Source organism: Nerophis ophidion, linkage group LG12 (genome assembly GCF_033978795.1).
Source record: "Nerophis ophidion isolate RoL-2023_Sa linkage group LG12, RoL_Noph_v1.0, whole genome shotgun sequence".
In the NCBI taxonomy this organism is placed as follows: domain Eukaryota; kingdom Metazoa; phylum Chordata; class Actinopteri; order Syngnathiformes; family Syngnathidae; genus Nerophis; species Nerophis ophidion.
Genome location: NC_084622.1, coordinates 14,590,489 through 14,606,376, shown reverse-complemented (window position 1 = coordinate 14,606,376; position 15,888 = coordinate 14,590,489). Strand labels below are relative to the sequence as shown.

The 15,888-nt window shown below is 41.9% G+C and overlaps 1 protein-coding gene across 2 annotated transcripts in view; it reads left to right on the top strand.

The window, feature by feature from the left end:
- LOC133562996 (transcriptional enhancer factor TEF-3-like) overlaps positions 1-15,888 on the top strand; it is a 108,918-nt gene that overhangs the window by 25,072 nt on the left and 67,958 nt on the right. For both annotated transcript variants that reach the window (XM_061916867.1, XM_061916866.1), the window contains exon 2: positions 884-1,199. In XM_061916867.1, coding sequence (XP_061772851.1) covers positions 1,086-1,199 — 114 coding nt within the window. In that variant the 5' untranslated portion in view covers positions 884-1,085. The remainder of the gene's footprint in view (positions 1-883; positions 1,200-15,888) is intronic.

The following is a 15,888-nucleotide window of genomic DNA, read 5'->3' as shown; positions in this document are numbered from 1 at the left end:
TGAGTGTTATGTGTGTAAGGATACCATCATGAAAACCACATTTAATAAAAAAAACTTGCTTTTTTTATTAGGCACATTTTACCTTTACTTATAAATGAAGTCCATGCGCAGCTCCTTCTGATCAAAAGAATCGATAACTTGTTTATAGAAGTCTTCCTTATCTTTCTTCAGTTCTAAAACTCTCTCTGTCTCGATGGAGATCTTCCTTTATTACTTCCTGCTTCGATTGAAAGTCCAGTTTAGAAAACTGTTTTATTTTAGATATGTAATCCTCCATGTTAAAAGTGCAAGCGAGAGGATATATATATATATATATATATATATATATATATACATATATATACGAATACTTGCATTTCAGTGTTCATTTATTTACACATTTACACACACATAACACTCATCTACTCATTGTTGAGTTAAGGGTTAAAATATGTATGAAATACTTGAAATACACGCGCCAACTACGCCCCGCCATCCCCCACCTCCCGAAGTCTGAGGTCTCAAGGTTGACAAGTATGGTAAAGTAATTGATTGAAGTAAAATTGTTTAAAACTATTCAAATATTGTTTTACTGTAAATTGATTGCATAATTACAAGTACAATATAACACATTTGAAACAACTTAAAATACATAACATGCATACAAAAAAAAAATACTAATTACATTTTTTAATGATTAGCGAGTGAACTGATGGTTTGAACAAATACAGTACACACGTTATAAAATAGATACAACAAAATGAATCAAATGGAAAAAAAATAGTTTTATAGTGCTTGAGATTAAATTTTTTTGTATGATTTTTTAAAAGACTTATCCTCCAGGAAAGTGTGAATTGTTCTTGCAGAGAAGAATTGAATGCATGACTATTTCCTTGTGTTCCAGGGCTAACCTCAACACTCGGGTGGGATCCCTACAAGAAGGAGCACAACCTGCAACCTGCTACCCCGAGACACTCCAGCATCCATCCTTGCTCTGTGGTTCGCTTCCCGTCTTCCCACCACGTCTACGGAGTGGGTGCCGGCCCCCTCCCCCAGGGGTGGGAGCGAGGAGCTGGGGGACGGGCTAGACAAACCCTTGGAGAACGATGCGGAAGGCGTGTGGAGCCCCGACATTGAGCAGAGCTTCCAGGAGGCCCTGGCCATTTACCCGCCCTGTGGCCGCAGGAAAATCATCCTCTCTGACGAGGGCAAGATGTACGGTACGCCCCGCCCACCTCGCTCACCTTCCTCTGTTTCATTGTTGACTTTGCAGCCGCTCAACTTCAATGAGTCGCACAAAGCTTGATCACAACATATAAATACGCTCTTGAATTATTTCCATTCATACGTCACACACTCAACACATTTTGCTGGACGGTAGATTGACCTACAAATTGTTGCCGATGAACGATATTGTTGTCAGCATTACTTTTTGACTAAATTAAGCACGAATGTAATCATAATATATAATAAGGCAAATAGCCATTTAAAAGGATGCACATGTTATAAAATGTGTCATTACTGTATAATTGTTTACCATTCTACTGCAATTGGAAGATAAATAACATTTAGTTACTGTATTTCCTTGAATAGTATGCGCCTGCCTAGAATTACTGCCGGGTCAAACTCGTTTCGCAAAATATTATTTTATTAGCGCATGTCTAAAATTTCGCCGGGTCAAACTCGTTTCGCCAAATAATTAGCATACGCCTAGAGTTTCCCTGGAGTCAAACTCGTCACGTCACGAGTGACACATCACCTGTTATCATTTTCAAAATGGAGAAGGCTGATTTCAATCATTTGAAATCGCATAAAGGGAAGAAGATTAAGAGCTATTCAGTAGGATTTAAGGTCCAAGCTATTGAATATGCTAAAAAGAACAGTAAGCAGTTATGTTTTATTAATATACCGTAGCTGCGTGTGTCAAATATGAGTCATTAAATGACTCCCGCCTCCTGGTGGTAGAGGGCGCTAGTGATCCTTCTTGCGACTACTCGGCTGCAGAAAAAGTGACAACAAGCAGCAAGAGTGAGCAGCGATCGTTTATTTTTTCCTCTCGCTTGCACTTTTAACATGGAGGATTACATATCTAAAATAAAACAGTTTTCTAAACTGGAATTTCAATCGAAGCAGGAAGTAATAAAGGAAGATCTCTATCGAGACAGACTTTTAAAACTGAAGAAAGGTAAGGAAGACTTCTCTAAACAAGTTATCGATGCTTTTGATCAGAAGGAGCTGCGCATAGACTTCATTTATAAGTAAAGGAAAGACCGTAATAAAACTTTTTTTATTAAATGTGCTTTTTATGATGTTATCCTTACATCACACTCAAATTTATAATTGCAGGCCTAAATTTACCGCATGCCTTTCCACACGTTACCTTAACATAGTCCGAGGTCACATTGTTAAGAGAGACGCACTGCATCCTGTCAGTAAGATAAGAGTTAAACCAAGACAAGACTAAGTGTGACATACCAATACGTGTTTTGATACGCTCTAATAAAATTTTATGATCGAGGGTATTGAAAGCAGCATCCTAGTTAGCAATAGATCATTAGTCATTTGTGCGAAGGCTGTCTCCATAGAGTGATTTGACCTGAAACCGGATTGAAAGGTTTCACATAGATTGTTAGACGCTAAGTGTTCATTTAGCTCCTGTGCGACAATTTTTTTGAGGATTTTCGAAATAAAGGGAAGGTGAGACACCGGTCGGTAGTTTACCATGAGGTCAGGATGGAGGTTAAGTCTTTTGAGCAGAAGATGAATAACCACTTTTTTGAATGCTAGGGGAACAGTGCCATAGGAAAGTGATAAGTTTATAATATTTAGCACTGATAGACCTAATATTACAAACAGCTCCTTGGTAAGTTTCCTAGGAAGTGGGTCAAGTAAACGTGTTTGTTTTATCACATTTACACGTTGTAACAATTCCTATAATGTTATTTCATCAAAAACAGAGACTATTTTGGAGGGCAGTATCCGTCTAATATTCATTAATGAATTATCGTGGCCACTCGCTGTCCCAGAAATGACCAATTACCACCCCACTTTCATTTAAAAACTGAAGAGCAACTGTTTGTACATTTTGAGAAAGATTGATCGAAAAAAACTAAAACAGGGGTCACCAACCTTTTTGAAACCAAGAGCTACTTCCTGGGTACTGATTAATGTGAAGGGCTACCAGTTTGATACACACTTAAATAAATTGCCCGAAATAGCCAATTTGCTCAATTTACCTTTAACTATATTTTATTATTAATAATTAATGATATTTATCTTTGTGGAAACACTGATCATCTTAATGATTTCTCACAATAAATATATATAGAAACAGATAAATATCAATATGCAACACTTTATTTTTTATATTTTCTCCAAGTCAGGGGTGTCGAACTCAAATACAGAGTGGGCCAAAATTTAAAAACCGAACAAAGCCGTGGGCCAAAGTTGAAAAAATTAACTTTTTAATAGGGACCCAAACAAGTTTTGAATTGAATATTGAACAAGCAAGGCTTATATGACTTTATAGTGACATGCAAAATCAAGTTTCAAATAATAATAATTAAAAAATATCAATGGCATATCAAATAAGAATAAAATAAAAAATAAAAATTGAATGCCTCTTTTCGGCGGCGGGGTTTGGTGGTAACTGGGGTGTATATTGTAGCGTCCCGGAAGAGTTAGTGCCGCAAGTGCTTCTGGGTATTTGTTCTGTTGTGTTACGGTGGGGATGTTCTCCCAAATTGTTTGTCATTCTTGTTTGGTGTGGGTTCACTGTGTGGCGCATATTTGTAACAGTGTCAAAGTTGTTTATACGGCCACCCTCAGTGTGACCTGTATGGCTGTTGACCAAATATGCCTTGCATTCACTTGTTTGTGTGTATAAGTTGCATATATTATGTGACTGGGCCAGCACGTTGTTTGTATGGAGTAACACCAAAGACAGTGTTTTTAGGGCCCACCCCCAACATTGTTGTCCGGGGGGAAATCGGGAGAAATTCGGGTGGAGTACTGAACTTCGGGAGTCTCCCGGGAAAATCGGTAGGGTTGACGAGTATGAGTATTAGTGGTGAATGTGGCGTTAATGCGGCGGGCCAGCTTTAATTTTAATTTGATATTGCCTGAAGGGCCAAATGAAAGTACACGGCGGGCCAAATTTGGCCCGCGGGCCAGAGTTTGACACCCATGCTCTATGTGCACATTTGTCAAATTGAACATTTTCAAATGATCACTTCTAAGACAGTCTTGCGAAATCACAATATCCTATTTTAACTAGCTAGCCACTAACGTTTTTTTTTTAACAAATCATGAATTACTTTTCACCATGTTTGTACAAATAAGAACTCATGTAAAATACAAAAGTCAACTCTCAAATGTTTAAATAAATCATGTCACACTTTGAACTGGTCACCAAATCTGTTATCGGTTTCTTTGTCAGTTAGTGGGAAGCCTGGCATTGCATGCTGTTAAGTAGTGTGTTGTACTCTGGTGTGTAACTTGAAACTGCAACTCTGAGTGAGTCTTGCAGATGTGCATCAGTGAGGTGTGTTCTGTGTTTGTTCTTGATGAAGTTCATGTCAGAAAAGGCTGATTCACAAAGATAAGTTGAACTAAACTGGCTTGCAACCTTCATAGCTGCTGCACATACACCACTGTACTTATCTGTGTCAACAAGGCACCAAAAGTTTGGTGCAGCCTGGTGGGCTTTAAGTTTTAAATTGTCAGGAAAGAAGAGGAAGGAATTTAAAAGGTCAAAAGGTATATAAGTTTAAAAATTCTAAAATCCATTTTTTAAAGGGGAACATTATCACCAAACCTATGCAAGCGAGAATATGTACCTTGATGTTGCAGAAAAAAGACCATGTATTTTTTTAACCGATTTCCGAACTCTAAATGGGTGAATTTTGGCAAATTAAACGCCTTTCTGTTTATCGGTCTTTTAGCGATGACGTCAGAATGTGACGTCACCGAGGTAACACACCCGCCATATTCATTTTCACATTACAAACACCGGGTCTCAGCTCTGTTATTTTCCGTTTTTTCGGCTATTTTCTGGAACCTTGGAGACATCATGCGTTGTCGGAGGGTCTAACAACACTAACAGGGAGGGATTCAAGTTGCACCACTGGCAAGAAATCTGCCGCCAGACCCCCACTGAATGTACCAGAGTGTCTTCACATTTGACCGGCGATGTTAAGACAGACATGGCACAGAGATGTATGGATAACCTGCACATGCATTTGCAACGATTAAGTCAACGAAATCACAAAGGTGAGTTTTGCTGATGTTGTTGACTTATGTGCTAATCCGACATTTGGTCACGCATGACTGCCAACTAATCGATGCTAACATGCTACGCTAATCGATGCTAACATGCTATTTACGCTAGCTGTATGTACATTTGAAACTAGATACCCACATTTAATGCGAAACAAACACTTACCAATCGACGGATTTAAGTTGCTCCACTGTCACAAGATGCGAAAGTCCTGATCGTTTGGTCTGCACATTTCACCGGCGATGCTAATAAGGCAGCCATGCTATGGGCCACTTCATTAGGTACACCCACGCTATGGCCGAATAGCGTCAATAGCTATTCGCTCAATAGCTTCAATTTCTTCTTCAATTTCGTTTTCGCTATCTGCCTCCATACTCCGACCATCGGTTTCAATACATGCGTAATCTGTTGAATCGCTTAAGCCGCTGAAATCCCAGTCTGAATCCGAGCTAATGTCGCTATATCTTGCTGTGGTAACCGCCATGTTGTTTGTATTGGCAGCCTTGTATGACGTCACAGGGAAATGGATAGTGGTTTCGAAGATAGCGAAAATAAGGCACTTTAAAGCTTTATTTAGGGATATTCTGGGACGGGTAAAATTTAGAAAAAAAACTTAAAAAAAATACAACAAGCCACTGGGAACTGATTTTTATTGTTTTTAACCCTTTTGAAATTGTGATAATGTTCCCCTTTAAGGTTGGATTTTTTCTCTAAAATTGTCTTTCTGAAAGTTATAAGAAGCAAAGTAAAAAAAATAAATGAATTTATTCAAACAAGTGAAGACCAAGTCTTTATTTTCTTGGATTTTCAAATTCTATTTGAGTTTTGTCTCTCTTAGAATTAAAAATGTCGAGCAAAGCGAGACCAGCTTGCTAATAAAAAAATAGAGGCAGCTCACTGGTAAGTGCTGCTATTTGACCTATTTTTAGAACAGGCCAGCGGGCGACTCAGAATAGAATGAACTTTATTGTCATTTTATTTGCATATAACGAGATTAAAGACTCCAACTTAAGGTGCGGTAGTGGGAACAAATATGGGGTGAAATAAATGACATAAGAGGTAATAAAGGAAAAACTAATAATTGAAATAAACAGACTACTATCCAATAAAAATAATAAGCAATTCTGTACAATATACAAAACACTATAGAAGTATCAGTGACGGACGTATTGCACTCGAAGGGTTGTATTGCACAGTAGGGTATTAGGGCATTATATTGTATATAATAATAACTTATATCATAAGTTAGAGTTCAACATGGTGACAGCTTTGGGAAAGAAGCTGTCTCTGTGCCTGTTTGTTCTGGCTCTCATGCACCTGTAGCGCCTGCCTGATGGTAGCAAGTCGAACAGGTGGAAGCCAGGGTGTGTGCTGTCCTTGGTAATGTTTATTACTCTGTTGAGGCAACGGGAGTTGTGTAAGTCCTTCAGGGAGGGCAGGGGACAGCCGATGATTTTTTGTGCCGACTTTATGACCCTCTGAATCGCCTGTTTGTCTGCTTCAGTGCAGCTGGCGTACCACACTTTTATGCAGTACGTCAGCAGGCTCTCGACAGCCGAGCGATAGAAGGTCACCATCAGTTGCCTCTCCAGTCTGTTCTTCCTCAGCACCTGGTCCTTACGGGCGACCTGGTGCCCGTGGGCACAGTGGTGGTGACCCCTGGGTTAGAGCGTCCGCCCTGAAATCGGTAGGTTGGGAGTTCAAACCCCGGCCGAGTCATACCAAAGACTATAAAAAAATGGGCCCCATTGCCTCCCTGCTTGACACTCAGCATCAAGGGTTGGAATTGGGGGTTAAATCATCATAAATGATTCCCGGGCGCGGCACCGCTGCTGCCCACTGCTGCCCACTGCTCCCCTCACTTCCCAGGAGGTGATCAAGGGGATGGGTCGAATGCAGACAACAAATTTCACCAGACCTAGTGTTTGTGTGACAATCATTGGTACTTTAACTTTAATTTATCCTTGACTGTGTACCTTATCATGGTCTATAGTTAAGCTGTACAACAGTTTTAGAATAGTCCTGAGCGATGGCCAGGTGCTGCAAAGGTAGACTCCTCCTGAGTAGACGTCTGAGAGATGTTGGCCAACAAATGGCTTTGGCAGCAGCGTCTTGGATGGATGGAAGAACCTGGATCTGTCATCACCGTGGTTGTCACCCTGACTTTAACTGTTAGCCACCTTCTGCAGACATGACTGTCCTCTGATGGACACATAAAGCCACACATGATTGGGGGGTCAGGTTGCTCGTTCTGAGGGTTTGGTGGGTGAAACAAAGAAAAAAAGTGGCCCTCGCTCCGTGCGGGCGGGCACTGGCTTGCCAGGAATGGCATGTGCACTTGGGAGCCCGGGGGTTCAAGGCAGCTCAGCTGTAACCCTAAACCAGAATAGACGTTTACCCTTTGAGTGCCTAGAGGGGAGGGGGTGGACAAATAAACACCAAGGTGGACAGTGGTGGCCTCGGGGCCCCCCGGCAGAACCCTGTTACACCTGTCCTCTAATGGCTATTTCAGTGGTTTTCTCTTACCCCGTCTTTCTGCCATTTGTACACACGTCCACCTTCTCTGTTCAGTTTGATTAAAGGCCTACTGAAATGAGATGTTCTTATTTAAACGGGGATAGCAGATCCATTCTGTGTGTCAAACTTGATCATTTTTCGATATTGCCATATTTTTGCTGAAAGGATTTTGTAGAGAACATCGACGATAAAGTTTACAACTTTTGGTCGCTAATAAAAAAGCCCTGCCTGTACCGAAAGTAGCAGACGATGTGTGTGTGACATCACGGGTTGTGGAGCTCCTCACATCCTCACATTGTTTATAATCATGGCCACCAGCAGCAAGAGCAATTCGGACCGAGAAAGCGACGATTTCCCCATTAATTTGAGCGAGGATGAAAGATTCGTGGATGAGGAAAGTTAGGGAAGCATTAAAAAAAAAAAAAGAAAAAAAAAGGCGAGGGCAGTGGGAGCGATTCAGATGTTATTAGTGAATTATATTTATATAGCGCTTTTTCTCTAGTGACTCAAAGCGCTTTACATAGTGAAACCCAATATCTAAGTTATATTCAAACCAGTGTGGGTGGCACTGGTAGCAGGTGGGTAAAGTGTCTTGCCCAAGGACACAACGGCAGTGACTAGGTTGGCAGAAGCGGGAATCGAACCTGCAACTCTCAAGTTGCTGGCACGGCCACTCTACCAACCGAGCTAAACCGACACATTTACTAGGATAATTCTGGAAATCCCTTATCCGCTTATTGTGTTACTAGTAGAGATGCGCGGTTTGCGGTCTCATCCGCGGAGTCTGCGGATAAACCTCGGGTCGGGCGGGTGACATGACGGAAAAATAGATTTTAATTAGATTTGGGCGGGTGGCAGTTAAACCATTCCGAAATATTTGATTTACATGGTTCAGGGATCGGTATCCTCTACCATTCAAAGAGCCATTTTGACCCGTGTCACAAAGCGAAGAAGACAATAGGAGACGCAAACGTCCTCTAGAATGACTGCCGGCAGTCACCCAGTTAATCAGTATTAGGACGTGCTATGAAGCCATTGGCTTTGTCGCCTTCTACAGCATGTACAATCTGCTTGTCAGCCCAGCAACATGTTGTGTGTGGCTTCCGCAGACACACGCACACGACTGCAAGGCATACTGGGTGACACAGAGTACACTAATGGTTGTGATATAAACAATTTTAACACTCTTAGTAATATGCGCCACGCCGTGAAGCCACACCAAACAAGAACAACAAACACATTTCGGGAGAACATCCTCCCAGTAACACAACATAAACGCAACACAACAAATACCCAGAATCCTTTGCATCCATGATATTTCCTGGCTATTTTATACACCCCGCTAGCAGCAGTTTATGAGTTTGAACATCAAATATCTTGTCTTTGTAGTGCATTCAATTGAACGGGTTGAAAGGGATTTGCAAATCATTGTATTCCGTTTATATTTACATCTAACACAATTTCCCAACTCATATGAAAACGGGGTTTGTATTTAAAATTCTCGACAAACACTATATTTTGTCACATTTAGTGTGGATTAATATTGGTTTTCCATGCATTCCGAGCAAATTTCCCTTCACTGGGGAAGGAGAACATTTGTGTACTTGTGGCCAAAGCATATTGCTTCTAAATGAAGCTCCAGCTGCCACTACCCAGGAAGAAAGAGAATATCGAAACTGTTTACGGTCCAACTTCTCATCCCAGATGCTACATGGCTTGTAGCGCTGTGACCCTAAAGGTCAAAAGTCGCCAACAAGTCACGTCATTGGGCAGCCTTCAGGATCAATGCAAAGCCACTTAGCAGCTCCTCAGTGTTGCTCAGATGGCCAAATCAAATGGTGATGAGGCAATGAGCTTGTTTCTTATAGTGTGTCCTTGCACAAGCTAAAAACGGATCCACAGACAAAACAAAATAACATGTCTGCTGTTTGAATGCGACATGCCTAAAATGTTAGCCCGGATTCCCCACTGTGGAATGAATAGCATTCTTCAGCACACAATCAGACATTGAGTCTCCCAGTGGCAGCACTGAAGGAATGTGCGCCTTCTACCCATTCTTTCATTCAATGGAATGTATTCCGCGTGTATTCGCCACATTTCCTCAGGACCCTTGAGCTCATTACTCACCGGGCATATCCGTGGGCTTATTAGGGACGGTATGGCGGATACAGTGGTCCTTTGACATGCCAAGGAAAAACTTTCCTGTCTTGTGTGGCTCTCACCATGTGTGACTGCAGGTCCCATGCAGGCATCATGGACAAAAGCAACTTGTAGTAAGTGAGTAAAGGGTACAAGTACAACAGTACCCGGGTCTTCGTTAGTATTCTCTTCCAAAAGGTCAGAGGAAGAATGCATGGTATGAAAACCCAATTATTTTTAATAATAATAATAATAGATTTTATTTGTAAAAGAAGCACTTTACGTTGGGCAAACAACCTCAAAGTGCCACAGTGTAACATTTTTTTAAATAATAATAATAGTAAAAAGATAATCAAAATAAATAAAGTATAAAACTGGAAACAGCCCAATAGCTAGAACCAGAATCTTTTTTAAAAGATGGGTTTTTAAGCCTTTTTTAAAAGCATCCACAGTCTGAGGTGCCCTCAGGTGGTCAGGGAGAGCGTTCCACAGACTGGGAGCAGCGGGAGCAGAAAGCCCGGTCTCCTATTGTTCGAAGCTTTGATCTGTGGAGGTTGGAGGAGGTTAGCCTGTTCGGAGAGGAGGTGCCGTGTGGAGGATTTCCTGTAAGAAATAATGAAAATCCAATTTATTAAAAGATGGAGGAAGAAAGAGCAACTTTCATACTTTATTTCTTGTATTTAATAATAATCCATCCATCCATTTCCTACCGTTTCTCGCTTTTTTTTTTAGGGGGGGGGGTGTGTGTTAGGGCTACTGGAGCCTATCTCAGCTGCATTCGGGCGGAAGGCGGCGTACACCCTGGACAAGTCACCATCTCATCACAGGGCCAACACAGATGGACAACATTCACACACTAGGGACCATTTAGTGTTGCCATTCAACCTATCCCCAGGTGCATGTCTTTGGACGTGGGAGGGGCCTATACCCAGGTGCATGTCTTCGGAGGTGGGATGGGCCTATCCCCAGGTGCATGTGTTTGGAGGTGGGAGGGGCCTATCCCCAGGTGCATGTGTTTGGAGGTGGGATGGGCCTATCCCCAGGTGCATGTGTTTGGAGGTGGGAAGGGCCTATCCCCAAGTGCATGTCTTTGGAGGTGGGAGGGCCCTATCCCCAAGTGCATGTGTTTGGAAGTGGGAGGGGCCTATCCCCAGGTGCATGTCTTTGGAGGTGGGAGGGGCCTATCCCCAGGTGCATGTGTTTGGAGGTGGGATGGGCCTATCCCCAGGTGCATGTGTTTGGAGGTGGGAGGGGCCTATCCCCAAGTGCATGTCTTTCGAGGTGGGAGGGCCCTATCCCCAAGTGCATGTCCTTGGAGGTGGGAGGGCCCCATCCCCAGGTGCATGTGTTTGGAAGTGGGAGGGGCCTATCCCCAGGTGCATGTCTTTGGAGGTGCGAGGGGCCTATCCCCAGGTGCATGTGTTTGGAGGTGGGATGGGCTCATCCCCAGGTGCATGTCTTTGGAGGTTGGATGGGCCTATCCCCAGGTGCATGTCTTTGGAGGTGGAAGGGGCATATCCCCAGGTGCATGTCTTTGGAGGTGGGAGGGGCCTATCCCTAGGTGTTTTCTTTGGAGGTGGGTGATATCCTTTACACACTGATGTCGGTTTTTGATGCAGTACCGCCTGAGGGATCAAAGGTCAGTAATATCATCGCTTACGTGCAGTGATTTCTCCAGATTCTCTGAACCTTTTGATGATTTTATGGACCGTAGATGGTAAAATCCCTAAATTCCTTGCAATAGCTCGTTGAGAAATGTTGTTCTAAAACTGTTCGACAATTTTCTTACAAATTGGTGACCCTCGCCCCATACTTGTTTGTGAATTACTTAGCATTTCATGGAAGCTGCTTTTATACCCAATCATGGCACCCACCTGTTCCCAATTAGCCTGCACACCTGTGGGATGTTCCAATTAAGTGTTTGATGAGCATTTCTCAACTTTATCAGTATTTATTACCACCTTTTCCAACTTCTTTGTCACGTGTTGCTGGCATCAAATTCTAAAGTTAATGATTTTTTGCCAAAAAAATCAATCAAGCTTATCAGTTTGAACATCAAATATGTTCTCTTTGTAGCATATTCAACTGAATATGGGTTGAAAATGATTTGCAAATCATTGTATTCCCAACTAATATGGAAACAGGGTTTGTACTTTGTGCCATGTTTTAAACTTGTTGGAGAATAAACAAAAGGTAAATAAGCTTTGCAGGACCCACAGGGCAAAGACTCCACTTTCCAGCCCTACACAAAAACTAGGGGAACATTTTGGCCAAGATTTTCATCCAAAATGTAGTTGTATGGAAAGTGAGGCAGCATTGTATTTAGTTACAGCTCTAACTGGTAGTACAGAGCTAAATGAGAGGAATGTGGCATTGGAAATGGAATTATCTTGCTTGCTTGACATGTTCCTAAAGTGTTCCGGCCATTTCGACGCCTCCACTGAAAATGAATGGTTCGGTCATTTAGGAGGCTTAGATTTTGCTCTGACATCCTGTTTGCTGCAGCTGTTTGCTTTGGTTCCACTCCCTGCACCGTGAGAGAGAAAAGGAAGAGTTGTGATGCTTCTGTCCGTGGGAGGACTTCAATAGCTGCTGCAGTCAATGAAGTCACTAAAGCTTCCCTAAATGCTGACAGGATTTTCACACCGATTCCGAACAAAGAACCCGCACACACCCAAACTGTTCGCCCGCTAAGCCGCGCTCGCGGAACCTGTCCTCCCATTGTTCTTTTTGGTGCGGACGTATAAATATGTTTTATTGCTCTCCGTGGATTGTCATGAAAAATGTGACGTAAAGGTCAGGAGAGAAGTCCTCACTGGGGTGTAAACGTTGGCAGTCAAGTGACAGATTCACTTGGCAGCCACTCTCTTTTCTTTTCACCACATGTCCTCTCTCAATATTATGGAAGCAGGACTTGCTCAGAAGTTGTCACAATTAAATTACAAATATCAGCTTGGGCCTTTAAAGTAAAGTAAAAGTATAATTCAATTATAGTTAAAGGCCAACTGAAATGAGATTTTCTTATTTAAACGGGGATAGCAGGTCCATTCTATGTGTCATACTTGATCATTTCGCAATATTGCCATATTTTTGCTGAAAAGATTTAGTAGAGAAAATCGATGATAAAGTTTGCAACTTTTGGTCTTTAATAAAAAGCCTTACCTGTACCGGAAGTAGCAGACGATGTGCGCGTGACGTCACGGGTTGTGGAGCTCCTCACATCTGAACATTGTTTACAATCATGGCCACCAGCAGCTAAAGCGATTTGGACCGAGAAAGTGACAATTTTCCCATTAATTTGAGCGAGGATGATAGATTCGTGGATGAGGGAAGTGAGAGTGAAGGACTAGAGAAAAAAAAAAAGACTATACAGTGGGAGCGATTCAGATGTTATTAGACAACTTTACTAGGATAATCCTGGAAAATCCCTTATCTGCTTATTGTGTTACTAGTGTTTTAGTGAGATTATATGGTCGTACCTGTACAACCTGAACGTCGGCCCCGCATCTTTCTTCAGCACCAGTCGACGGGTGGTGGCGATGCCCAACTCTGCCCTTCGCAAGGGACCCTCTTCGAAACACGATCTTTCGAAATGATTGCTGCATAATACACTGTACTTTGTGTGTGTGTTCCAATCCAACCGTGTTCGCTTGACATCTCTGTTCCATAGTAAAGCTTCACCGTCATCTTTCGGGAATGTAAACAAGGAAACACCGGCTGTGTTTGTGTTGCTAAAGGCGGCCGCAATACACCGCTTCCCACCTACAGCTTTCTTCTTTGATGTCTCCATTATTCATTGAACAAATTGCAAAAGATTCAGCAACACAGAGGTCCGGAATACTGTGGAATTATGCGATGAAAACAGACGACTTACAGCTGGGAACGGTGCTGGAACAAAATGTCCTCTACAATGTGTGACGTCAAGCGCACGCGTCATCATACCACGACGTTTCAGCAGGATACTTCCTTGCGAAATTTAAAATTGCAATTTAGTAAACTAAAAAGTGTCACAACATGGCTTGGGCGTGGATTGTTTCCTCGACGCAGATGAGAATCAGCACAAGCGAGGCGTGGACGTGAGTACATGGTTGTTCATTTAAAGACTATAATAAAAAATAAACAAACTAAGGGCGCTCACAAGGAGGTACAGACACTTGGCTATGAACAAACAAAAGACTAGCATAAATGCTGCAAACTACAAACATGAAACAAAAACACTTGCTCGATTGGCATGAATAATAATAAACTATAAACAAAACTAGCACAATGGCATAAATATAAAAACTTACACGACATGGAACTATTGACGAGGGCATGAAGGAGGTGCAGCATGGGTAGCATGTGTGCGAGTGTGAAGATCCCAGGATGAAGACAAGAAAAAGAGTGAATTAAATAGCTATGATCATTAGTGAAAACAGGTGTGAGGCTGAGAACAGGGATGTGACAGGGGAAAACTAATGAGTTGGCATGATAACAAACAAAACCAGGAAGTGCAAAACGTGACTGAATGTCCAAAATCAAAACATAACATGAAAAAACAAAACATGATCCATATGTGTGACAAAAAGGCCGTATTGGCATGTGTTGCAATGTTAATATTTCATAATTGATATATAAACTATCATTGTGTGGTCGGTAGTAGTGGATTTCAGTAGGCCTTTAACAAATAATGCTCTATTATTGCGTTTTGTTAAAAACACACATCATATACATTAGCAGAGGGAAATGTGGAAACATAAGAAGTAAAATACATATAGTATTCATCAAAAATATACTCATAAGGCAAATGTATTTAAAGTAATAACATTTAAATGTCAACTTTAAAGTTGTTTGTAAAAAAAAAAAGTTTGCAAGGAGCTTCAATATAGATTTATGTCATGCCTTGCTGTGTATTCCAATGCATTATATACAATACTGAAAATAACAAAGTACAACTAAAAACTAACTTCACAGGTGGTCTGTCAGCACTCAACTGTTGGACCATTTCAGCCAATCGTCATTTAGGGAAAATAATAAGTCATGAATTTTATGTTTATATATAGCTTTTATTCTAGTGACTCAAAGCGCGTAGCAGTCAGGACTCATAAGTAATTCAGTCCAAAGTCACACGTTGGTGGCGCTAAACTACATTTGTAGCCACGGCTGCCTTGGGGTGGACTGACGGAAACGTGGCTGACAATGGTCTCTACGACCATCGCCAAACAGTTGGGCGAATACTGCATCCAACATGCCCGGCTCCGTCTCGTCGAAGTCGTCATTAAACGAGTCTGTGTTGCTGCTGTTAATGTTAAATTCTCTCGCTGCTGTTCTATTACTGTGTTCTACAGTGTGACTGATCGCCTTGAGTTTAAACCCTGCGTCGTAAGCGTGTCTCTTAAAGGCTTACTGAAACCCACTACTACCGACCACCCATTCTGATAGTTTATATATCAATGATGAAATATTAACATTGCAACACATGCCAATACGGCCGGTTTAGTTTACTAAATTACAATATTAAATGTCCTCTACAATGCGTGCGCGTGATGTCACGCATTGTAGAGGACATTTTGTTCCAGCACCGTTCCCAGCTATAAATCGTCTCTTTTCATTGCATAATTCCACAGTATTCTGGACGTCTGTGTTGCTGAATCTTTTGCAATTTGTTCAATGAATAATGGAAACATCAAAGAAGAAAGATGTAGGTGGGAAGCGGTGTATTGCGGCCACCTTTAGCAACACAAACACAGCGGGTGTTTCCTTCTTTACATTCCCGAAAGATGACGGTGAAGCTTTACTATGGAACAGAGCGGTCAGGCGAACATGGTTCCCTACCACATGTCAAACGGCATGTTTCCGTGAGAAAATGGTGGTAATAAGTCGGCTCTTACCATAGACATGAGCGGAGAGCTTGCGTCCTTCCTTCTGCACCCATCAAAGAGGCAGCTGCGCACTCTCTTGCCTCCTCCCAATACGGCCGGTTTAGTTTACTAAAT